Raw genomic sequence first — 26,421 nt, forward strand, 5'->3', positions numbered from 1 at the left:
TGTGATTTTTGTTTTAGGGCTAATGAAAGTTATGGGTATAGGGTGTGCGCTATGACGTGTGGATTACCATAATGACAGTAATCCTATATTCAAGGGCTTTTGGAGAGAAATGAGACAGACTCCAGTCACTTTAGACTACAGCACTGCAGAGGGCAGGTGTGTGTGCGTACGAGTAACGGTAATGGCCGAGGGGCGAGTCGTAGGCTGTAAACAAAAGAAGACCATGCGGGAAGCGAGCGAGGCAGGCGGGGGGGGGGGGGGCCTATATGTACTCACTTAGCTCTTGTAGCTGCTTGAGCCGCAGCTCTCCCTCCGACCCCTCTCCTCTCTCTCCGTCCCCCGAGCTGAAGAGCAAGCGGGACCCTCCCAAAGCGAACCAGCCCACCCTCCAGTGGTAGAGGTCGTGGCCGTCCTTGTAGTGGAGTCTGCCGATCAGCTCGCCGTCTCTCCGCAGCAGCGTTCCCTCCACTTTGCACGGGACGAAGCACTGTGGAAACAGACCGCCGGACACAGAAAGACACAGATATTACACACGGAAAGTGGTGTGCAATATTAGTAAAGTATGTAAATGGTGCATTTATATAGCGCCTTTATCCAAGGCACTTTACAGCATTTACATACAGTGCATTACACGCACGCACGCACGCACGCACGCACGCACGCACGCACGCAAAATGTTTTACAATACAACATTTCAATACTTTATAATATTGCATTTTTTTAACTCACATGCAAACTTTAGTTACTTTGTAGATTTGTATTATTATTACAAAAAAACACACACTAACCACTTCAGCCCTACATACACTTTGGCCATTTGAAAATAGCCGATCTACAAGCTCACAATGTGTCATGATGTGACGCATTCCGGGCCATAGTTTTTTTTTTGTACATTTTGAACGAGCACAATGGGCACAATGAGTTTCACTTTTGGCAGTATATTTTGTATTTTGTATATAATGTACTTGGTATTTTGATACTAAGTACATTTTGAATATGGGACTTAATCCACGTAACAGTGTATAATCTACATTGCCGTATTGATACTTTTAAAACATGCAAGTATATTTCCATCCATCACTACAAACAAACAACACAGAGACCAGGAGTTGAACCACAAGTGCTTTGATCATGAGCCAAAGTGAAACTTTTTGTTGCAGTGCAGTTACCGTTATGTAACATTAGGGATTCAACTTTCCCCACCGCTCTACAGTATAAAGATGAGTGTTCACTGTTCAGTTAACTGAGAGACCAGTGAGGGAACATTGCTATAGTCTCCGGGGCAAACTCACCCAATCGCACGGCTTTTGTGGCCTTTAAATCTGCACGAATGGGACAAGAATAAAATGGTAAAATGCTCAAAGCGCCCGCAGAGGGTGATATTAAAAGACTTTATTTCACCCCTAACTACGCTGCCAAGTTAATAGCATCTCTGTGCTCAGGTGGTATTGGCACAAAGTTAACCCATTCAGGCCTGACGTCGAAATTAAAAAAAAAAGTTTTCTAAATCATGACAATTTTCGGAAAGATTTGAGGCACATTTTAACGACTTTTCAAAAATAGCAGACCTACAAGTTCATAGCGCGCCACTCGGTGGCGCGCTATGAGCTTGTAGATCTGCTATTTTTCAATAGCTAAATTATAACAATGTTTAAAACACCAAAAGGGGTTCCCGCCCCAAAATGGGTTAATGGTTAATGTGGTTAAACGCTAACGTGACATGGATGCGTTCCAGGTCTCAATGGATTAAACTAGAAAAGTGCTTGGAGCCCAGCTAGGTCTCCGCAAGCAAGAGTTTCTATACTTCCATCTCTGATTTATTTTCCCAGATTGTGTTTTGGGTCGATAACTAAAGAACGGAAGGTCACACAGGTCACAATGGTTGTTTGTTTTTTTACACCTACAACAACAGCAGCAGCAGCTATGGGGCATAGAGCTATAATAATATCTAGAGGACGGATTGAGGAGCGACAGCCCCGTCCCCACCGCTATTCACTTCATTGGAGGTTGCTCAGTGGCGTTTTGAGTCACCCGGAAGAACGACAAAGTCTTCCGGGTAGTACCCCCTCGAGCGTTGATATGATTGGTTGGCTACTGTCGTAGTACCCCTCGCGCTGTTCTTGTGGTACCTCTGTGTCGATCACGTCCTACGGCACGATTCATTCATAAACTTAACCCATTTTGACCATCAGATTCTAAAAATGTCTTCTACATCCTGACAGTTTTCTGAAAAAGCTACGTTTCTGTGTCAGTCGTTCTTCGATTTTTCAAAAATAGCTAAAGCATAGCATAATGCTAACACCAAAAGGGGTTCCCGCCAAAAATGGTTTAACCTGGGCCCAGACCGCCTGCAGTACCCATTTTTGACCAGTAGGGAGACGACTTCAACGTTGCCCAGCCATTCTGGGGGCTTGCTATGGGGGGGGGGGTTACACTTCCTGGTTTTTCACACATCTTTCTGGCACTGGCACCACAATTTCCCCTAGAGGGCTAGCATGGATTGTGTTAAAGAGATAAAGCAGGGGACGGGAGACAGCTTTATGTGGGGTGTTATAAAACCTTCCTGTCAGCACGCACAGGAAGAGTTATCTGGACTCCTGCTCCTTGGATCAGGCACAAGCAGTGTGCAGCGCAGGGCTGACTGAGATGCATGCTCCGTGTGCTGGGGGTGTTTATTTACCTTACAGACTAGCTTGTGTGTCCGCGTGGATGGTGTGTATGTGTGTGTGCGCGTGCGTGTGCATGTGTGTGTGTGTGCAACTGTGCGCGCGTAGTGCACGAGGGATTACATGAAGTGGATTGGTTGTCATGAATTTCACATGCATGTGAGTGTGTGTGTGTGTGTGTGTGTGTGTGCGCACAAACACACACACACTATTTTAAACAAAAAAACAAAATAGAGGTTTGAACATGTGTCTGTCAGTGGGCGTGTGTGTGTGTGTGTGTGTGTGTGTGTGTGTGTGTGTGTGTGTTGTGTGTGTGTGTGTGTGTGTGCGTGCGTGCGTGCTTGACTGTGTATGCATGTGTATGTGTGTGCATGTGAATGTGTGTGTGCATGTGTATGGATGTGCCGTTTGAGAACTTAATAATAATAATAATAATAATAATAATATTATTATTATTATTGCATTTTGATGGAGCTTTTCTATGCACTACATGCCCACTCAAAGCAATGGTCCATTCATTCATATACATGTCCTTCCATTGGCAATTCAGTAGATTGTCAGTGCATTGTCAGAAACAGAACATAGTCAGTGACAAAGGGGCCAAGGTGTTATAGTGTTCATTCTATTCAGATTCTCTGGATAGATGGAGTTCCTCTGCTGGACACTTAGAATAGGTGAGGATAATCAGTGAATAAAACATGCAGGGAAAACATGCATCTTTTTTTCAGAAAACCTTCAGGAAAAGATCAGGAAAGCGTGAAGGGTTGGAATGGAAGATACGTGTGTGTGTGTGTGTGTGTGTGTGTGTGTGTGTGTGTGTGTGTGTGTGTGTGTGTGTGTGTGTGTGTGTGTGTGTGTGTGTGTGTGTGTGTGCGTGTGGTGTGCAATATGGTGTAAAGTAACTAAGTACATTTACTTAAGTTCTTTACTTAAGTACACTTTTGAGGTATTTGTACTGTACTTGATACATTCCAATTTCCAATACTTTTACTTCTACTCCACTCCATCTCAGAGACACTTTTAGATACTTTTACTCCACTACGATTATTTGAAAACTTTGAATACTTACTAGTTACTTTGCAGATTTGGATTATTATTACAAAACAACACAATTACGTCAATACCGGCTGAAACCTTCTCAATGAAAAAAAAAAACTGTGATATAGTGACATCACAATATCATCCCCTCCCCTAACCCCTCCCCCTTTATCGTACTACAACAACAGCTGGTGGGGCGGTGTGTGTGTGTGTGTGTGCCACCTTAGCCAGCGCGTGGAGCCAGTCGTGCTGGGTCTCCTGTGTCTGGGCTCCTAGCAGCAGCGCTCTCTCTGTCAGCAGGTACAGCTCCAGCGTGAACACCGCCCTGATGGAACACACACACACACACACACACACACACAGGTGAACACAATATACAGAGTAGAATATGCAGGCACATGCTCGCCGGCCCGCCTGCCCACGCGCGCACGCACGCACGCGCACGCACGCACGCACGCACGCACGCACGCACGCACGCACGCACGCACGCACACACACACACACACACACACACACACACACACACACACACACACACACACACACACACACACACACACACACACACACACACACACACACACACACACACACACACACACACACACACACACACACACACACACACACACACACACACACACTAAATTGGCAGACCCCTTGCTGTCGGAAGCAAAAAGGCAGCTATTAATCTCTGTTGGTCTTTTCTCCTCTCTCTCTCTCTCTCTCTCTCTCTCCCTCTCAGTGAAGGTGTATGAGGTCAGAGTATCACTATCTTAATGGTTTCAACACACTACGGAGTGACGACTCGGTTCCTTCGCTCTCTCTCTCTCTCTCTCTCTGCGGCATAGCACACAGAAGGGGTGGGCTTTTGCCGGGGGGGTGGGGGTCGGGGGGGGGGTCTCTAAATGCTACAGCGATGGATATTTAAGACGCCGTGTCATGGGGGGAAGGTGGGGTCACTCTCTCTTTTCATGCGTGTCGGGGGGGGGGGGGGGGGGGGGGGAACACACAGGGACACGGGTGTTTGTTTGACCCCGCCTGACCCGCCAGACAGGTGTATGCAAGCGCTTGTTAGAGAGGGTTCCCATGGGGACAGGGAGCGAGAGAGCGAGAGAGCGAGAGAGAGAGAGAGAGAGAGAGAGAGAGAGAGAGAGAGAGAGAGAGAGAGAGATGGGAGAGGTGGGAGAGACAGAAGGAAGGACCGAGATGAAGGATCAAGATGCTTCCAGGAAGTAATAGACCAATTATTTCTTTACAAACACGGCGACTGCACACACTGTGCCGGTCTCATGTAATCAATTCCCAACAGAACAGATCCCCATGAAAGCCGTCGTTTTGGGGGAGCTCTTGTTTCCGTTCATTCGATGTCCTTGTGTGTGTGTAGTAGGGCTGGTGAGGTGGTGCCCCCCCCCCCCCCCCCCCCCCACAGCGAGACACTATATAACCGTGTGATGGCCTTATTGTTCATATCCATAGGAGGCCTTTGCTATGTTTCACCAGTTTCAATTGAAACAGGCCTCCACCCTCAGGGGGGCCTCCGAGCTCCGACTGACCGTCAGGTGTCAGTCAACCCCCCCGCCACCCTTGGCCCTCTCTCTCTCTCTCTCGCTCACTCGCTGCCTTACTCTCTCCCACAATGTTAAGTTACACTTATTTCCTGTTAATAACCATGGGTACAATGTGCGGCATTGGGAGGTAAAGGGGAGACACTTTATTGTGAAGGGACGACAGGATGAGGTGGTGTTGTTCTTGCTGCGTAATTGTCGAGAGTAATGGCTGCGTGCGTTATTGAACAGTCAAAGTTATTTGTATCAATACACCTGTATCAACAGAATAATTATGTCATATAGGTATATATGGAGGCCTCATATTTGGTCTTGAAACGGGCCTCCACATTCCTAACGCCGCCCCTGTTCATATCAGAGAGTGTGGGTTGTGGGAAGTCCGGTGATCTTGGAAGCAATACGGGTTAGGCCTGACTTCGAAAAATTTTAAAAAAATCTTCTACGTTTTCTGAAATAAATATTTTCCCGATTTTTCAAAAATAGCAGACCTACAAGTTCATAGCGCGCCACTTGGTGGCGCGCTATGAGCTTGTAGATCTGCTATTTTTCAATAGCTAAATTATAACTATGTTTAAAACACCAAAAGGGGTTCCCGCCCAAAATGGGTTAATAGCCAAAAGTTTGTTTCTGTTGGGCATGGTGGACAACATTATATAGCTTCTAGTTTACAGATTTAAAAACGTGTACTCTCACAGAATGGATTTTGAAGTGTGAATGTTAGCCACCCTGCAGGTGAAGTTAACACCTAAGCCCTTCGGAAATGTCACAAAAAACACCTTCTGTGCGTGCGTGCGTGCGTGCGTGCGTGCGTGCGTGCGTGCGTGCGTGCGTGCGTGCGTGCGCGCTGCAAGTCTATGTGAGTGTAGGCTACACGAGAAAAAGTGACACAGATAGAGGGAAGGAGAGAACAGGGGAAAAAAATAAGAAAATGAAGAAAAAGAGAATATTTGAAGGTCAGAAATGACCTTAGAAATACCCTGCACCACCAGACCCCTCCCCTTCTCCCCCGCCGCCATAACACAAAAAAAGGGGAGTTCTTTAATAAATCACCCCCAAACTTATCGCTATTCAACATATTTCCTTTGCATTCATTTCCCCAGAAAAGTGGGCAAGTAATATGCATACAACCTCAGCGTAGAGTCGCGTACAGCCGGGGCCACGCCAGATTACCCAAATGTGGTGTTTAACCAATTTAGGCCTGACCTCAAAATTTAAAAAAAAATCTTCTAAATCCTCCAGTTTTCAGAAATAAATATTTTCACGATTTTTCAAAAATAGCAGACCTACAAGCTCGTAGCGCGCCACTCGGTGGCGCGCTACGAGCTTGTAGATCTGCTATTTTTCAATAGCTAAATTATAACAATGTTTAAAACACCAAAAGGGGTTCCCGCCCAAAATAGGTTAATGAAAACGACACACACACAGGGGGGGCTCCTGCAGCGCTGCGATAGGCTGCTGGTTGGGAGCGTGTCATCTGCATATGTTAATATTCATGAGCAGCCAGCTCATGTCAAGAGGTGAGCGCAGTCGCCCGCGCAGCGCTAGGCCTGCTGGGAGCTGCTGCGGAGGCCGGGGGAAAGCGAGGGGGGGGGGGGGGGAGTTTAATCTAGTGTAACTCATGGCCATCATCGCCGGGGGAATATCACAGACGGAGAATAAGTCTGATAATAGCCTTTCTGGAGGGACGCCATGACCTGTAACTGGATTTGTGTGTGTGTGTGTGTGTGTGCCGTGTGGCTACAACACGACGGCATGTTAGCGCCTTACATATAAGCTTCCCGCCCACGCGTGCGTTTTCACGCAAACATGCATGCATGCGGGCGAGAATAAACTAAACGCGGTCGCACCCTATATGACCGTAGTAGCTTAGCACAATTTAAGAGCCCGGGGGGATTAAAAGGGCCATAGTTTGAGTCGTCCAGATGTGCCTCTAATGGCGGCATAAATCACATTTGCAAATTAACCCATTTTAGGCGGGAACCCCTTTTTGATGCTTTAGCATAAAATATAGCAGATCTACAAGCTATGGCGCGAGTGGCGCGCTATGAGCTTGTAGGTCTCGAAGAACGAGTCGACTGACATAGAAACATAGCTTTTTCAGAAAACTGTCAGGATGTGGAAGACATTTTTTTAGAATCTGATCTCGGGTCAGAACGGGTTAAAGCATTGTTTCCCCTGCATATAACATCTGCTGCTTCCATAATGGGCTCGGCTTATGATCTGATCATAGCACATTATAAGACCCCTCGCTCGGAATAATAATAAAAACGTAACGGCACTCCCATGTATGCAGCACACGCACGCACACACACACACGCACACACACACACACACACACACACACACACACACACACGCACACACGCACGCACGCACACACGCACGCACGCGAGCACACACACACACACACACACACACACACACACACACACACACACACACACACACACACACACACACACACACACACACACACACACACACACACACACACACACACACACACACACACGGACGCACGGACGCACGCACGCACATATACAGGCCGTGCACACAGGATATAGATCCATATACTGTACAGTGAAATCATCACTTTTAGTGTAACTTGGGAGGATGTAAAGAAAACAATAAGACAGGGTTCCAATAACCGCGTTGGCTCACATGTGGATGTCGGACTTCGTGCGGTCAGACGTCTATGACGCGTCTCGTCTATTACGTGCGGAAGTTTCAGCCGTTTCGATCCGAGTCCCGTTATGAAATTTAAAGGTAAATATTTCCTCCCGAAACTATATAAAAAAATCCATACGTGTCCATTTTTCTACCCGCAGAATTCAATTAACACTTTTTTTTTTTTTTACTGTTGCTCCTCGTCGCTCACCCATCGATCCACACACTGCCGAGGTTTTAGGGCAAAATGGCTAAAGTGCTGACACGGCAGGGCTCGCACTGTATTATGGTCCCCCACTTCCGTGGGAATATAATAGAAAAAGGGGAAGTTCGCCTCATAAGAAACTTCTTTTTAACTGAATTGTAATCTGGCAGAGGAACGAGGGAGGTGATTGGGAAGACGGCTCTGTAAACCGAACCATCGGCAGTAAAAGCGAAAGCTGCGCCTCTCCCTCTCCCTCTCCCTCTCTCTCTCTCTCTCTCTCTCTCTCTCTCTCTCTCTCTCTCTCTCCCTCCCTCCCTCCCCCCGCCCGAGTAAACAGGAAATACGACACTCGTAAAGACCTGATAGGTACGGTTAAATTGAATAATGCAAAAGTTAACTTTATGCTAACGAGACGTACGACCGGCGGGAAGAGATTTTGGTTCCCTGGCGGAGTCGGAGCACGCCATACACTCTCTCCGCACGTTGGGGGCATGTTGGTGAAGGTGTTCTCAACCCATGTTGAATGGGCACAGTATAATCTGACCAGGGGCATGGAAATATAAAGCATTTAGAACAGTGTTGAATTTAACATAAAATTTAGATTTTAGTTTTAGTCATAGTCTCTTGAATAGTTTTCATTTAGTCTATTTTGATTTTAGTTTTAGTCATAGTCTCTTGAATAGTTTTCGTTTAGTTTTGGTCAAATTTTAGTCACCTGGAATGTTTTAACGTTTTAACAACGTGTCGCGCTGTGCCGAGTTGTGAGCTTGCAGATCGGCTATTTTCTGCATGCAACCAAGGAGTGTAAATTGACTTTGGATCTCGTGTCCAGTGTCCACTAGTCCCCTCCTAACATTTTAGTCGTCTAGTTTTTATTTGTTGATGAAATTTTCAATATATTTAGTCTTAGTTTTAGTCATCATAGCTCATAGTTTTCATTTCGTTCCCATTTAGTTTTCGTCAGTGATCAACACTGATTTAGAATGTGCCCCCTTTTGGTGTTAGCATTATGTTATGCTTTAGCTATTGAAAAATAGCAGATCTACGAGCTTGTAGGTCTGCTATTTTTGAAAAATCGAAGAACGACTGACATAGAAACATTGCTTTTTCAGAAAACTGTCAGGATGTAGAAGACATTTTTAGAATCTGATCTCAGGTCAAAATGGGTTAAGTGGATAAAAGTTAAGCTTTTTAAATTACATTCACCCACACGTGGCGGAGAAACCATGCCCATACAAGGCAGTGAAGGCACAAGCCTGCTCACTGGGGGCAGTTAAGGGTTAAGTGTCTTGCTCCACACTTGCGGATCGAACCAGGAAACGTCCAATTCCAAGACGGCCTGAGCCACTGCCTGAACAGTGAGTGCGTGCGTGCGTGCGTGCGTGCGTGCGTGCGTGCGTGCGTGCGTGCGTGCGGCCATACCCTGCTCCTGTCATCGTCTCGGTGTTGCTGACCGCCAGGCTGACCACCTCTGAAACGTCCACTCTGCCACTGGCCGCTGGGCTCCGCTCGCTCTCATAATAACTCAGGAAGCCTCCCTCCAAGGTACACCAGCGTCTCACCATCTCTACAGTGCAACACGAACACACAGAAACACACACATTTTAATGACGAATTGGCAAGTACTGTAAGCTCATTTGATATTAACCCATTTAGACCAGAGTTAAAAACATTCACTTTGAAAGAATATATATTCAAAGATTTGCACCACATTTTTACGATTTAAAAAAAATAGCAGACCTACAAGCTCGTAGCGCGCCACTCGGTGGCGCGCTACGAGCTTGTAGATCTGCTATTTTTTAATAGCTACATTATAACATAATGTTTAAAACACCAAAAGGGGTTCCCGCCCAAAATGGGTTAATAATCCCATTTCTGAACCTAGTAACCGGAAAGCCCTGAACTAGCCCTGAACTAAATGCCTAACGCTGACACGATCCATCTATAAAGGTGCGTTCAGGCCTGAAGATTTCGTTTTCTCTCAAGTCACTTAAATCGCTTCACTTTGGTGGCGCTATGACAACAAACAACAAACACAATATTTTGGACCAAACAAATAATTACAAGGAAGAAAAACAACAAAAAAAGTGTTTGTAACCTGCCGTTTTCTTCTTCTTTCTAATTATTTGTTCGGCCCGAAAAATTGTGTTTGTTGTCATGATTTGTCTCAACTCGAGTTGGCTTTGTACAAGGCTTAAAAAGGTCTTTAAGTAAATACTTTTTGAAATGTCTATGAGGAAAATGAACGGGGAATCATTTCCTGGGTCCTGGTAGCGGGCGGGACTGCAACGCTCTATAGTCTTACCAAAATAATATCCCTAAGTATCCTCATCTTTCCTCATTCTCGCGTGGACATTTGGTAGACAAGAGCCAACATGGAGCGTGAACACACACGCAAGCAACATCACGTTCACACACATCACTTTCCCTTCGTACAATGTCACTAATGTCTACTTTATTGCCAGTTAATTGCACACCGGGTTTCAATAAACAGACACGATCTCAGTGGGGAATGCGGAAGACACACAAATTGACACGACACAGTCTTTCATGACTGTCTGACTCTGCCATTTACATAGCCAATGAGCATGAAGTTCATGAAAACACACCTAATTTTGGATTTTCAAAGTCACCGTGCCATCTGCTTTTTTAGTTCCGCAAAACAAATAAACAAACAAACAAACGAACGCACACACACACGCACACACATGTGCACGCAGTACACACGCACACAGACACACACACAGCCCTCCCCATACCCCCTGTCGCTACCATCTCCAAAGTTTCCATTCCATTCCATTCATCTCATGAATATGCTAATGATCTAGTCCTCTGCCAACTGTGCGTGTTTGCTTCTGAAGAAACAGATATAGTTCCAATAAAAAGAGGAAGTGTCTACAACAGGCTTTTTTTTTTTTTTTTTTTTTTTTAAATAGTTTTTATTAGGCTTTTTGTATTATGACATAACTTAAGAAAATAATTGACAGATAATGAGTAATTAAGTGACATACAATACATAATAAAAAAGGTACATAAATGTGATAAAGAAAAAACAAAACAGTTAAACATTGACAAATGTGAACAGACAAACAAAATAAAGACAACAGGACAGACATTCTTGCTCTCAAACTCTCCCAACCCGACATTCTTCTTTTTAAATGAGAAAATAAAATAAGAAAAAACACTCAGTTCCTTTCTCCTCTTTTTTCTTCTTTCCAATTTTTTATTTTGTTATCTATTGTGTAGGAGGGGTTAGCGTGCACCTATTGAAATAGTCAATGAAGGGTTGCCATGTCTGGTAAAATCTATCTTCACTCCCTCTCAATTCAAACTTTATCTTTTCCAATTGCAAATAGTGCATAACCTCTTTCATAAGTGTAGTGTGAGTCGGAACATGTGCTTGCTTCCAGTTCAACAGTATCAGTCTGCGAGCCAGTAGAGTCACATATTTTACCATGTTATATTGGAAAGTAGACAATTTGACCCCGGGGCTTTTAACTCCTAGAACTGCTGTCAGTGGATCCGGGTCAAAAGGTTTTCCAACAATGTCTGATAGTGATTTAAATATACTTTGCCAATATGATGTTAGTTTAGTGCAGTGCCAGAACATATGCGCCAGAGTGGCCGGCGACTGGCCACATCTGTCGCAGGCTGGATTCACATTCGGATACATTCTGTTGAGTTTTTCCTTTGACAAATGTAACCTGTGTAATATTTTAAATTGTATAAGACCATGCCTGGCGCATACTGAAGAAGAGTGCACCAATTTTTGAGATGTAGACCATTGCTCGTCAGTGATAGATATTCCTAAATCGTTTTCCCAAGCAGTTTTTAAATAATCCAAGGAGGCATTACTATCTAAACATGAGAGAGAATTATAAATAATAGAAACACCTCCTTTGACCAATGGGTCAGGTAGAAATATAGATTCCATTGATGAGTTGGTAGGTATGTTTGGAAATGAAGCAGTGTGCTGTGTTAAAAAATGTCGTATCTGTAGAAATCTAAAAAAATGTGATTGGGGTAAATTAAATTTGCGTCGTATTTGTTCAAAGGTCGGGAATAATCCATCAATATAAAGATCTTTGAAGGAGTGAATACCATTTCTATGCCACACTTTAAACAATGAGTCAGAAAGGGAAGGTGGAAAAGCATGGTTAGCGACCAGTGGTGCGCGCACAGAACCCGGGTGCCAACCGAAATGCCTTCGTATTGAGAGCCAGATTTTGAGAGAATGCGAGACTATGGAATTCTTTGGCAACTTAGTATATTTTGAGGCCACTGGGGAAAAGATTAATGCTGACAACGATGTTGGGGGGCAACATTGACCTTCAATAAATGCCCACGTAGGCAATTGATCTTGGAGCCAAAATGAGAGCGCACGTAAATTACACGCCCAGTAATAGAGTTTGAAGTTAGGTAATCCCATTCCGCCCTCTGATTTAGGCCTCTGCAAAAAATCCTTCCTTATTCGGGGGTGTTTCTTATCCCAAATGAACTTGGAGATAATTTTATCTAGATTCTTAAAAAAAGTGTTGTTAACAAAAATTGGAATACATTGGAATAGAAACAGATATTTAGGGAGGACATTCATTTTAATTATATTAATTCGGCCGGCAAGTGAGATAGGAAGGTTCGACCATTTTGCAAAATCTTGTTCAGTACGTTCAAAAAGTTTTGTATGGTTTTGCTTGAACAAGTCATTAAGCGCTTTGGTTACCGTGATTCCTAAATACCGAAAGCTGGTTGTAACATTAAATGGATGGGAGCCGAAAGTTTGATTGCCTTGTGTATTGATAGGAAATAAAACGCTTTTGGAAACGTTGACCTTATACCCTGAAACCCTGCCAAAACTTTCTAAGGTGGACATGATACTAGGAATAGATGTGGAAGGTTTGGATATGTATAATAATAAATCGTCAGCGTAAAGTGAAACTTTATGCTCTCTATCTCCTCTGAAGATACCAGTGTAGGTGTCTGAAGCACGCAACGCAATTGCAAGCGGCTCAATAGATAAGGCAAAGAGCAGTGGTGAGAGAGGGCAGCCTTGTCTGGTCGAGCGATTCAAAGGGAAGTTTTCAGACCTGTATCCGTTTGTATGTACAGAAGCTAACGGAGAAGCATAAAGTAGTTTAACCCAGGAAGTGAAGGTTGGACCAAACCCAAATTTCGACAGGGTCGAGAGGAGAAAATCCCACTCGACCCTATCAAAAGCCTTCTCCGCATCAAGAGACAACAGTATTTCCGTATCTTGGGGGGTTCTACTGGGAGAATATACAATGTCGAATAGGCGTCTAAGATTAAAAAATAGATGTCTATCTTTTATAAACCCTGTTTGATCAATATGTATCACAGTTGGGAGCACTTTTTCTAAGCGTGTAGCCAAAATTTTTGCTAAAATTTTAGCATCAACATTCAAAAGACTCAGGGGTCTGTATGAGCCTGGATTGAGCGGGTCTTTATCCTTTTTAAGTAGAACAGAAATGCTAGCTTGATAGAAAGTTGGTGGGAGGTGGCCGGCGTTGAGAGATTCACTAAACACTTGAAGTAAAAGGGGAGATATAAGTTCAGTAAATGACTTGTAAAATTCAGAGGTATAGCCATCGGGTCCTGGGGCTTTTGAGCACTGCATTTGAGAGATTGCCTGATGTATTTCATCTAAGGTAATAGCTCTTTCAAGTTGAACCTCATGTTCTTGACTAATGGAGGGTATATTTAAATTCTCTGAAAAAGTATCAATCAATTCAGAATCTCCCAGTGATTCCGAAGTATACAAATCTGAATAAAAGCGCTTAAATACATCATTAATGTCCTGCTGATTAATAGTAGTTTGGCCGGTGTTTGTATGGATCTCTGTAATTAATCTAGAAGCAGCTGATTCCCTAATTTGAAGTGCAAGTATTTTGCCCGCCTTATCCCCATGTTCATAAAACCTATGGCGTGAACGTGTGATCAAATTAGTAGTCTCATTTGTGGATAGGAGATTGAATTTGGCTTGAGTCGAAACCCTTTCTCTGTATAATTCAGGAGAAGGAGATTCTGCATACTGTAGGTCTACTTCAAGTAATTTATCAGTCAGAGCTTTGCCTTGTACATTACGTAGACGGGAGATCAAAGCTTGTCGTGAAATAATCTGCCCCCGTAGATACGCTTTAAGTGCTTCCCATAGTGTACTTCTTGATACATCGGGTGTGTCATTTGTGGAGAGATAGAACTGTATTTGGGATTTAATATCATCCACACATGCTTGTCTAGTTATTAGAGTGTTATCGAATCTCCAAGTCCTGGCCGTATGTCTGTTCTGAAATGCTAATTTGAGGACTAGGGGACTATGATCGGATATTACAATTGCTTCATACTCACAGTGTTTTACTGAGGGGAGAAGTTTTGAATCTATCAGGAAGTAATCCAATCTTGTGAAAGTGCGATGTACAGAAGAGAAAAACGAATATTTACGTTGGGCTGGATTTAAGAATCTCCATGGATCTGATAATTTAAATGTGTCCATGAATGTATTCACCATTTTAGCTGATTTAGTCAGAGTATAGGGTCTATGTGAAGATCTATCAAGCGTAGGATGAAGAATAAAATTCAGATCTCCACCTAAGATCAACTGGTGAGTGTCAAGGTCAGGCAAAGTAGCCAAAAAAGAAGATATAAATCGTTCATCGTCATGGTTAGGGGCGTAGACATTAGCCAGAACAATAGGACAATTATAAAGCTTTCCAGTAACTATAATATATCTACCGTGTAGGTCTTGGATAGTTTTATTTAGTATAAAAGGAATGTTCTTGTTTATAAGTATTGCCGTGCCCCTGGATTTGAAATTGAAATGGGAGTGAAATATTTGGCCTACCCAATTTCTTCGTAGGCGGTTATGATCCTGATTCCGTAAGTGAGTCTCCTGTAAAAAAGCAATATCTGTCCCCAACCTCTTTAAATGAGCCAATACATTGCCACGTTTCACCGCTCCATTCAGACCTCTACAGTTCCAAGTAGTGTATTGAACCAAGCTTTCCCCTCTTACAATATTAGAATTTGGAATAGAATTAGCCATTGTATAAACCAGGAATTGATAAAAAAAAAGGACTGAGTGCAAATGCTGACATCAATCTGAATTCGGAATAGGAGTGCAAGAGAACAAAAACAAAAACACAGGAACGCAAAAACACATTAACACAACAAACGGGAGAAATCCCAAAACCCTCCATGCCTGCCCTCAAATAGGAGGCACAGAAGAAAAAGCCTAAGCTAACCAGCTTTCTATGTCTAAGACACAAGCAGCTAAAGTGAAAATAGAGAAACAAAAAAAAACTACAATAGGGAGAACTTAGCTAACCGTCCCTTGTTATGTATAAAATAAAAATAAAAAGATACAATCTTATTCTGAACCAAAACAACCAGATGATCATTACACGCACAGCCACCCACCCGAACCCCGCATACTGTTATGGATAAGGCCCCCCAGAGAGAACAGCAGACAGGCAGGCCCACAGCGCGATGAGCCGCACCGCAGGCACGCCAATAAACCACGCCCAGGAGAGGCCTCCCCACCACAACCCATTGTAAAACATATGAGGTCGGTGTAAGTGGCCAAACATGTGTATCTACATAGTGTATAAACCATATATAAACAATCAGGTACAAATCTATGTATTAAATGTAAACCATGGATATACTCATATACATAAAGAGACACACATTCACTCACACATCCACACACACCCGTATAAACATATCCCTGTACTGACACACATGTATTAATATATAAATACAATGAAACGTTCAAATAAACAGAGGGGGATACAAACAAAGACAGACAATCTCACACATTCCACATTCAAGCAGACAGACACAAACTACAATCAGTGCAACTTAGTTCACATAAACCAAGGAAAAACAAACCAATTTGTATATATATATATATATGCATGAACCCATACATTCGCAAGAAAATAATAAAAAAAATAAATGAAATCCCTCGCCCCTAATTATAAAGTAATATCTTTTCCCACTTTTGTTTGCTCAAAAGTATTTTTTGTAAATAAAATCATCTTTTAAAACCATAATGTTGACAATAAAACGGGTCTAAAGAGGAATTTAAAGAACTTAAGGCAACCTCCACATACACAAAACAGCAGCAGTGGAGGCGGATCTCACTCAAATAACTATGGTTACTCGTAACCCAACGTCTCTCCCTCCCTCCCTCACTACATTACAAGCGACGTCCTTTTTGTCCCTCGAGACGCACCGTAGGTTTCTAGCGTCATAGTAATACACAAAATGGCGGCCCCCATGGAGGCTGCACGACAACAACAGCAATAGCAAGGATGCTACTGCAATAGCACTAAACACAATAACAAATGCATCGCAGGTCGCGAACGCAGTGCTACGGTCACAGTGGTATACAAAAATAAATGGCGGCCTCCATGGTGACTACATGACAACAATAGCATTATTAGCAAAACTGCTACGCTAGTAATGTAAACCATAACCGTCTTTTAAACTACCACAATAAAATAAATAAATACAACAATTAAATAATAGATCAACAAAGCATAAGTAGAATTATTACGGTGTTTCCATGCATTCCAAGCATTAAAGGGATATAGTTCGTCTTAGTAGTAGCTTTCGCCAGATCTTTTTCACACAAACATTACCTTTTTTTAAAGTGAGCGTGGACTTGTCATCGTTGTATCCATGTAGTAATGATAGTGGTGGGTGCGCAGACAGAATAATGTCCACGGGGAGAAAGCAAGTCTGTGTGAGCGTTGATTAATGTTTGGGGTGTATGTCCCGGCCAGCTACTCTTCTACAGTTTCCTCCTCGGCTGTATCAGCTACAGCAGGTTCCTCCTCGGCTGCAACAGCCGCCGTTGCCGCGGGTGCTATTTTCTTTTTGTAGAATTCTTCGGCTGCTTCAGGAGAGTTGAGGGAGTACCGGATCCCGTCCAATGTTATTATGAATCTGGCCGGGTGATATAAACTGTAATCTAGGCCCGGGAGACGGCGTTTAGCATCGCGCAACTTGGTTTTAATCGGGCCATACGTTGCGCGAAGCTTTGCAATCGCTTGGGGCACGTCTGGATGAATGAACACTGGAGATCCGTTGTAGCTTAGGCTGCCTTGTTTTTTGGACAGTTCGAGGATCTTCTCCTTGTCAGAGAAATAGTGAAGACGTAGTATCATGATGCGAGGTCTATCCTTCTTATCATTTGACTTTGCCCCTAGTCTGTGACAGCGGTCAACAACGATGGGGGTATGGAAGTTATCAACACCGAGCACCGTAGGGAAGAAGGTGGCTGCGAACCCAACCGGGTCACCGGCTTCAGCAAATTCAGCGATTCCGAATAATTTTAGGTTCTGTCTACGGCTTCTGCATTCTAAGTCCAAACATTTCTCCTGTAAGACTTTGTTCTCCTTTGCCATCGAGCCCAGTGATTGTTCCAGTACAGCAACACGGTCCATAGTATCACTCAGAGATCTCCCCATGTCTGACTGCTCCGAAGCTAACTCGGTGTTTTTGGAAGACAGCGAGGTGAGGTCGTTAGCTAGCTCCGAGCGAATGGAGGAAAATTCAGCTTTTGTCTCTGCACGGAGTGCTGTGATATCTTTTTTGATTTCTTGACGTATGGTTGCTATTTCAATTTTTATCTCACAGAGCACTGCCTCCCGAGACGACTGCAGCTCCGCTCTCAGTATAGCGAGGGAGAGAGGTTGTTTGTCGGGGTCCATTGCGTCGGGAGGGTTGGTCACGGGTGTAGTTTTAGGAAGCTGTGATTTAGTTGACCTCAGTTCCATCTATTTGTACTTTAACCAGTTGCACGTGTAGTTTGACATAAAAGTGGCAGTTTTGGTCAAAACAAACTTGAATAAATGATAAAACTTAGACGGAGCACTTCACCATGCGGCTACTCCATCTGGGCGGAAGCGGAAGTCGGCTTTTTTTTTTTTTTTTAACCCATTTTTCACCAGAGATCAGATTCTAAAAATGTCTTCTACATCCTGACAGTTTTCTGAAAAAGCTATGTTTCTATGTCAGTCGTTCTTCGATTTTTCAAAAATAGCAGACCTACAAGCTCGTAGCGCGCCACTCGGTGGCGCGCTATGAGCTTGTAGATCTGCTATTTTTCAATAGCTTAAAGCATAACATAATGCTAACGCCAAAAGGGGTTCCCGCCCAAAATGCGTTAAAGCAGAATGCGACGTGAGAAGCAGAGGAATGCTTGGAAGCCATTCCATCAAGCCTTTCCTCTGTCTCGTTCCGTATAGATCTGTCTGGCTCCTCAAAGAAAAGAAAAGGAAAAAAAGCCTCGTTTTCCACCAGCAAACGGTTTGGACAGCATTGTCCTAGTAGCGGCTTCATAGATCCGACATGGCTAATATCAAGTTATTGACTCTGACATTAAAAGAAAACACAAAAGATGGCATCTCCTCCTTGACCCCCCCGAGTCTCAACACAAACTTCACTCTATCCCGAAACCGAGTGACACTTCCACCAGTCCCCCCGTCGCCATGTGCACGCTGACAGTTGGTATTTGAAGTAATTACCTATACAATCTACACCTGACAGCATGCAGAGAAAAAGAAAAGTCATAAGGCACGCACGCACACACACACACACACACACACACGCACGCACGCGCACGCACGCACGCACACACAGTGTCGTACAAAAAGGCCATGCCTGACACATCTTTCACAGGAAGGAAAGTTAACTTCTGTTGTTTTGTTGCCACTGCCACCCTCCCCTCAGCGTTTTGTTTTCAGCCAACAGGAGATGGGGAAGTTGAGGTTAATAAACCCTGCGGTATCAATTCCACCGAGTGCTATCCACCTGCCGGTGAGCCTCTTACAGTAAGTTCACTTTAGTTTTGTTATGTAGCCGAAGCCAACTTTCTTTATTTCACCGTCGTCTGGAAAGCTGAAAATGCACTGATTATCTTGGCACTGTCGCCTATAACCCATTCTGGGCGGGAACCCCTTTTGGTGTTTTTTTGTAATGTTTTTTTTTGTGGCTTTTGCCTTTATTTTATATATTTTATGGAGGGACAGACAGTAGGCTGACAGGAAATGGGGAGAGACGAGGGGGCAGACATGCAGTAAAGGCCGTCGAGATCGGGAGTCGAACCCGCGGCACACTGCCAGACTGGATTGCCAGCCAAGGTGCCTGGACCACTGAGCCATGGCCCAGGCCCCCTTTTGGTGTTTTAAACATTGTTATAATTTAGCTATTGAAAAATAGCAGACCTACAAGCTCATAGCGCGCCACCGAGTGGCGCGCTACGAGCTTGTAGGTCTGCTATTTTTGAAAAATCGTGAAAATATTTATTTCACTAAACTGGAGGATTTAGAAGATTTTTTTAAAATGTTGAGGTCAGGCCTAAATGGATTAAAAAAACAACAAAAAAAAACAACTGCCCAATGGTTGCGGGCATTGTTTAGCCGCGTGATGACCTTATTATAATGACAAATGTTGTTTGGTAAGTAGAAACAGGTGCACAGTGATTTAAGTGGAATATCAACAGTTTGAGCCAGAAATGCTGCATCACTAGACTCTGACCCCTTTTCCACCGGTTGGTTCCCCACCGGTTCAGTTCGTTTTGGTTCTTAGTCCATGAGCCAGAGCTGCAAAATTGGAACGTTAATTTATGAATTGATTGAGCAAAACCATACCTATATTAGATTGTTATCACTATGTTCAAGTAAGTTGATTACTTACTTGAACACAATGATTTATTGTATTACAAATTTGAATATTTTAAATATTTGTTTGTTTATTTTTTGGATGTGCATGCTACCTTTTTGGAATATTTGTAATTCCTATTTTTTCATGTTCTACTTCTGTGGAAGGATTATCATATATTAATTTACTTATACTGAATTGATCCTATAAACAATCAAAATAGGTATAGTTTTGCCCACTCAATGCATAATTAACGTTCCAATTTTTGAGCTCTGGCTCATGGACTAAGAACCAAAAAGAACTGAACCGGAACCCTAACCCATTGGGAACCAAGAGGTGTAAAAAGGGGTCTCTGAGGTATACAGATTACATCATATATCTTATTTTGGATTTAGCAGATTGGGGGGGGGGGGGTGAAATCCAGTCACGCCTTGCTGTGGAGCAGGAGCCACCTGTACCATACTCTATCTTATACCCGGAGGACTGGGCGGGTGGGACACTATCCATTTTCTCAGGAATCTGGGAACCCGCGATCTCTGTGGCAACGTTGGCGATCCTGACAAATTAATGGGAAGCCTGGGAGGTCGGGTTTCAACGGAATCATTTCATTACCAGCCAGTTACACCCACAGATGTTATAGGTACAGGGTGCATGTGTGTACATGAGGTGAATGTAATGCACATTGCAAAGCGCTTTTGCAGAAAGGCGCCACACGTTTGCACCATTTATCATTTTACCATTAGGCCACGACACACAAGCACTTCTTCTTTGACAAAAATCCCTATATAGGTTGATTTGAATTGACATTTAACCCATTCAGGCCTGACGTCGAAATTTAAAAAAAAAAAAGTTTTCTAAATCATGACAATTTTCGGAAAGATTTTAGGCACATTTTAACGACTTTTCAAAAATAGCAGACCTACAAGTTCATAGCGCGCCACTCGGTGGCGCGCTATGAGCTTGTAGATCTGCTATTTTTCAATAGCTAAATTATAACATGTTTAAAACACCAAAAGGGGTCCCCGCCCCAAAATGGGTTAAGGGTTAATGTGGTTAAACGCTAACGTGACATGGATGCGTTCCAGGTCTCAATGGATTAAACGGACACAAAAGACCTACAGGGATTTGAGCCATGCAGGAATGAAATGGAATCTGGCTTAAGAGAAATGAGCAGAGCAGGCTGGACATGATAGGGTTGTTTATCTTTATGTGGAAGTGTTCCAAGCTGTGAGGCAGGTGAGCCTGCAACAAGAAAGTCTGGTTGCCTACACCTCCCTCCGTCATCGGTGTGTGATGGAACACACATTCGCACAATGTAAAGTGCTTTGTATAGGCACAAAGGTCACGGATGCAGACGAGAGGGACTGCAGTGGAAACAGATTCCTGTTGTAATTAGCATCGTTCTTCAGTTCCAACTGCACATTAAAACCACTTAGACCCTATCCTCGTCCCCCACGGATCTGTATCTGTATCCTCCCTTTTTCCTTTACACTCTGAGTTGGAAATAGCAGAGAAGAAGCTCAACATGTAGTGAGCTTGTAGGTCTCCGGAATAGGGATGCTAGGGTTGATTGATTGATTGAAATTAGAAATGTAGAATGGGTACATTTCAAATGAAAGCACAAGTCAATACAAAAACTGCTACTCTGGAAAAAACAATATTAAGCACTCACACTTAATACAGGGTCAACACAACAGGGTCCAGCATTTTCAATTCATCAGGACATTTAGAGACGTACAAATGTACACTATAAAAACAGGAAATCATCATATAAAGAAAATTATGAAAAAGAAAGGAAAAACATGTACCGTATGGAGGATACAAGGGTGGGTCGTGGGGGGGGGACTCAGACTTTATTTTTACGGGGGCCAGTTTCGAATTGCAGCCGTCCATATGGTTGCTCTTTGAGAGTCAAGGGATTCACATGTCTTAATGGCTGTTGGTAGGGCTTGTGTGGTACACGCAGGGATCTGCTATTTACCGTGAAAGCTGGGGTTTAAGTGGTTAAAACTCTACCATGGCTGCAGCAAGAAAGGACATGGTCAACAGCGCTCGTCTTCGCCCGCAGTTTGCGGCTCAGCGTCGACTGAAGCAGATGCCAATCGGCTAACTCTCACACCAGCGCCAGCCCGCGAGCAGAGACAACAATAGCGCTTGATTCACAATCAAGCAGCTGCATCCGTCGCCAGCTGTTCCACCCCCCACACACACAACACACAAACGCACACACACACACACACACACACACACACGCCACGCCACGAACACGCGCGGCCACAACCGCCCCCTGGCCCAGCCGCTCGCCACGGGGGTCCACATCAGCCGCCAGAGGGTATGCTAGCAGAATGTACCCGAACGACATGTTCCCACCAGCCAAATTGGGCCAATTAGTTTGTGTGCCAAGAGCGCTTCCCGCATATATGGATCTTCAACAGGAATGCGAATCTTGGGAGTGCGAAGCGAGTCCTCATGCCTGTGCTCTCTCTCTCTCTCTCTCTCTCTCTCTCTCTCTATTTAAGTGACTTTGTGAAATGTGCTGAATGTTCCAACTGTAGACAATGAGCAGATTGATTACGCTAATCACTACGCTAATTAATTATTGTACACTGACTGAATAGACCAAGTTCTGGAAGAAGAAAGTTGTGCTGCATACTATATTTTTATTTATCTTTTCCTTCTGAATACCAGTTTATTATTATTTTACAAAATATACATACAACCACCAGGCACTTGAGGAGGTATTTACATACAGATCCAAACTAGAAAAGTGTGATCCTCTGAGCACAGGTCTCCACCAGGCCGGGTTGCCTACCCAGGGCCCGCACATTTTGGAAGTCAGTCATAGCGCCAGTTTAGGCACAGGGTTATATCCAAAGGAGCCACAGACACGAGAGGTGAATGGTGAATGGTGAGTGGTAGCCAATCGGAATGGAATATGAAAAATCTGACAGAGTAGTAGCACATCTTTATTTTGAAGAAAATTCAGAATGGTGGAATGTACGATCTACAGGTCAAGAGTCCTGTCTTGCGGAAAAAAAACAACCGTTAATGTTTCTCCACATACTGTACACCTTGCAGCGGTAACAGCGGGACAGGGCCCAGGCCCAATAGAACACCTTGCAATAGGAAGTGGCAAGTGTGAATGAAAACATTGTCTATCCTGTTGCCTGCCGGCTTTCTGAGAGGCAACCGAAGATCAACATCCTCCAGCAGTAAAAAAAACTAAACTCGTGGAACTTGTTATAGGCAGCCTGGGCCATTCGGCAAAAACTCTGGAAACTCGTGGTTGGCAGAGAATGAGTTTAAAGCATATATAAAACAATCGTGGGTATTATCACTATTTATTATTTAAAGAAGGGGCATAAAGAAGTGTGGCTGAAGACGGTGTGTCTCCACTGAAGTCATCCCCTCGTCTCGCTCCCTCCTTATAGCCTCCTTCACTTTCCACCTCTCGAGCCTTAACCAATTTTGGGCGGGAACCCCTTTTGGTGTTAGCATTATGTTATGCTTTAGCCATTGAAAAATAGCAGATCTACAAGCTCATAGCGCGCCACCGAGTGGCGCGCTATGAACTTGTAGGTCAGCTATTTTTGAAAAAACGAAGAACCACGGACATAGAAACATAGCCTTTTCAGAAAACTGTCAGGATGTAGAAGACATTTTTAGTATCGACTTCAGGTCAAAATGGGTTAAGACGGAAATATCTATGATGGAGACATCTGCCGGACAGCCTGACAGGAGGGCTGGAAATGCAAATGGAGAAAATTGCAGGTGTCTCGTCTGTGCCAGGCCTTGCAGCCCACTTCATTAACGGGGAGGGAAGGATGGATAGACACCCAGAGCACAAGAATAAAGTCATAAGGTAATAAAGAGAGGAAGGCAGGAAGAACGAAAGGAAGAAAGAATGTCAGGTTGCAAATGACCGGGTTGACCCAAAAGCAACCCAGACGTTTTTATTTCCAGGGAGAAAAAAAGAAGTCTGGCCGGGGCCGAGTCCACTTAAATTCGGCATACAGAAGCGCAAATGTCACTCACTCTCTGCTGATTTCTGATCGTCTGCACCTTTGTTAAATTGACGCACGCACGCACGCACGCACGCACGCACGCACGCACGCACGCACGCACGCACGCACACACACACACACACACGCTCCACCTAACGCATCACCACATTTTGCTCACCAAATTAATATTATGGTGTTAGGTCTGAATTTGTCTCCCCTCGGGAAGTTGGTCTCCCGACGGGGAAGAAAAGCCCAAGTCTATACGAAGGCATGATGCGCCGAGTTGCTTTTATTAACACATTTTGACCCATTTTGATCTGAGATCAGATTCTAAAAATGTCTTCTACATCATGACAGTTTTCTGAAAAAGCTATGTTTCTATGTCAGTCGTTCTTCGATTTTTCAAAAATAGCAGACCTACAAGCTCATAGCGCGCCACTCGGTGGCGCGCTATGAGCTTGTAGATCTGCTATTTTTCAATAGCTAAAGCATAATATAATGCTAACACCAAAAGAGGTTCCCGCCCAAAATGGGTTAAATCCTGAGCGCATCAGCCTATGAATTATTAAGGGCTTGGGTGTATCTATAGACCATCAAACCATTAGCCTGGGAGCTAAAGGCATTCAGGAGCAAACTCAAAAACACCCCCCCCCCCCCCCACACACACAGCCCCGACGCTCATACAAAAGCCCCTGCGGCGGTTCCTTCATGATCGGCAAAAAGTTGCACAAAGTGTGTGTGTAGTTTAAAACCCGGTCCCTCTGAAAGTTTCAACGGCCGCGGCGGCAGCAGCTGAAGCGCCATTAACGCACAAAAGCCAAACTTGTACATTTTTCCATAATAGATTAACCCATGGGCGGGAACCCCTTTTGGTGTTTTAAACATTGTTATAATTTAGCTATTGAAAAATAGCAGATCTACAAGCTCATAGCGCGCCACCGAGTGGCGCGCTACGAGCTTGTAGGTCTGCTATTTTTGAAAAATTGTGAAAATATTTATTTCAGAAAACTGGAGGATTTAGAAGATTTTTTTCAGGCCTAAATGGGTTAAATAATTTGGAGAGAGAGAGAGAGAGAGAGAGAGAGAGAGGAGGCGAGAAATGGCTAAAGCTTTTTACAGGGGCAGAGTTAATAGCCGTATACTAGAATGAGCCTAGGTAATAAATGGATACCCGTTAGTGCCGCCGCTACTTGAACAACGCTTTCCTCGTTGTCCTCTTTAACACACACACACACATCACACCGCAGGTGGCATGGAGTCCTTCCTTCACACCTTAAAGTGTGCGATTAACGTCAAGTGTGACACCAGAAATAGCACATACAGTATAAAAGGATACATGTTGCATAGGCTACTATAGGAGGAAACGGTCCACGATCAAACACAATAAAAACGAATGTGATGGGGCAAAAAACTAAGCGTGATTAACCCGTTTAGACCTGGAAACGATTCTACAAATGCCTTCTAAATCCTAACAGTTTTCTGAAAACCCTATTTTTCTACGTCAGTGGTTCTCAAGCATTTTCATGTCAAGGACCCCAAAAGTTATATGTATTTGGCCGCCGACCCCCACCAGAAGCAAAGATTTGAGTTAAAAACGTTCGCTCTGAAAGAATATATATTCAAAGATTTGTGCCGCTTTTTCAAAAATAGCAGACAATTTACAATTTACAATTTAGGCATTTAGCAGACGCTCTTAATCCAGAGCGACTTACATTAAGCAAGAACAAAAAGCATGGGAATACATCACATATGTAAAATGCATTTATCGCGAAACATGCGTAAGCTAAGAACGTGACTAGAACATATCTATATAATGACACTATACATATAAACTATAACTAGAACATATCTATATAATGACACTATACATATAAACTATACATATATGCTATACTATGCTGTACATATATACTATGAAGTGCTATGACTACATACAATGCACTTATTGTGCTGTCTACATGACATGCTATAAGTCTGTTTCAAATGCTATATAAGTCTAAGAAGTGCTGTCTAAGGGGGGTAGGGTAAGTGCTATGGGCCATGATGGAGTCTGAAAAGGTGGGTTTTCAGACTACGGCGGAAGATCGGGAGTGATGCTGCAGTTCTGTTTGCAACGGGAAGTGCATTCCACAGTTTTGGGGCCAGAAGGGAGAAGAGTTTGGGACGCGTTGTCCAGGCGTTTTTAGTGAGGGTACTTCCAGCTTCCCTGCGTTGGCTGATCTGAGTGCGCGGGAGGGTTTGTAGGGTTCAATCATGCTGGCAAGATATGGGGGAGCCATACCTTTGGTTGCTTTAAATGCCAACATCAGAGTTTTGTATTCTGTGCGGGCAGCGACCGGGAGCCAGTGCAGGGAGCGGAGCAGGGGGGAGACATGTGAGAATTTTGGCTGGTTGAAGACCAAGCGAGCTGCGGCATTTTGGATCAGTTGGAGAGGCTTCAGTGCACATGCCGGTAGGCCAGTAAGGAGAGAGTTACAATAGTCAAGTTTTGACAGGACTGTTGTCTGGATTAGGAGCTGGGATGATTCCGCGCTACAAGCTCGTAGCGCGGCACTCGGTGCCGCGCTACGAGCTTGTAGATCTGCTTG

The 26,421-nt window shown here is 43.9% G+C and overlaps 1 protein-coding gene across 2 annotated transcripts in view; it reads right to left on the reverse strand.

The window, feature by feature from the left end:
- Positions 1 to 26,421, reverse strand: part of arap2 (ArfGAP with RhoGAP domain, ankyrin repeat and PH domain 2) — a 216,974-nt gene that overhangs the window by 45,732 nt on the left and 144,821 nt on the right. For both annotated transcript variants that reach the window (XM_079491216.1, XM_079491217.1), the window contains exons 17-19: positions 9,567 to 9,711; positions 3,927 to 4,029; positions 277 to 487 (exon numbers count right to left, since the gene is read on the reverse strand). In XM_079491216.1, coding sequence (XP_079347342.1) covers positions 277 to 487; positions 3,927 to 4,029; positions 9,567 to 9,711 — 459 coding nt within the window. The remainder of the gene's footprint in view (positions 1 to 276; positions 488 to 3,926; positions 4,030 to 9,566; positions 9,712 to 26,421) is intronic.

The sequence above is a fragment of the Electrona antarctica genome, assembly GCF_951216825.1.
Source record: "Electrona antarctica genome assembly, chromosome: 21".
Classification (NCBI taxonomy): domain Eukaryota; kingdom Metazoa; phylum Chordata; class Actinopteri; order Myctophiformes; family Myctophidae; genus Electrona; species Electrona antarctica.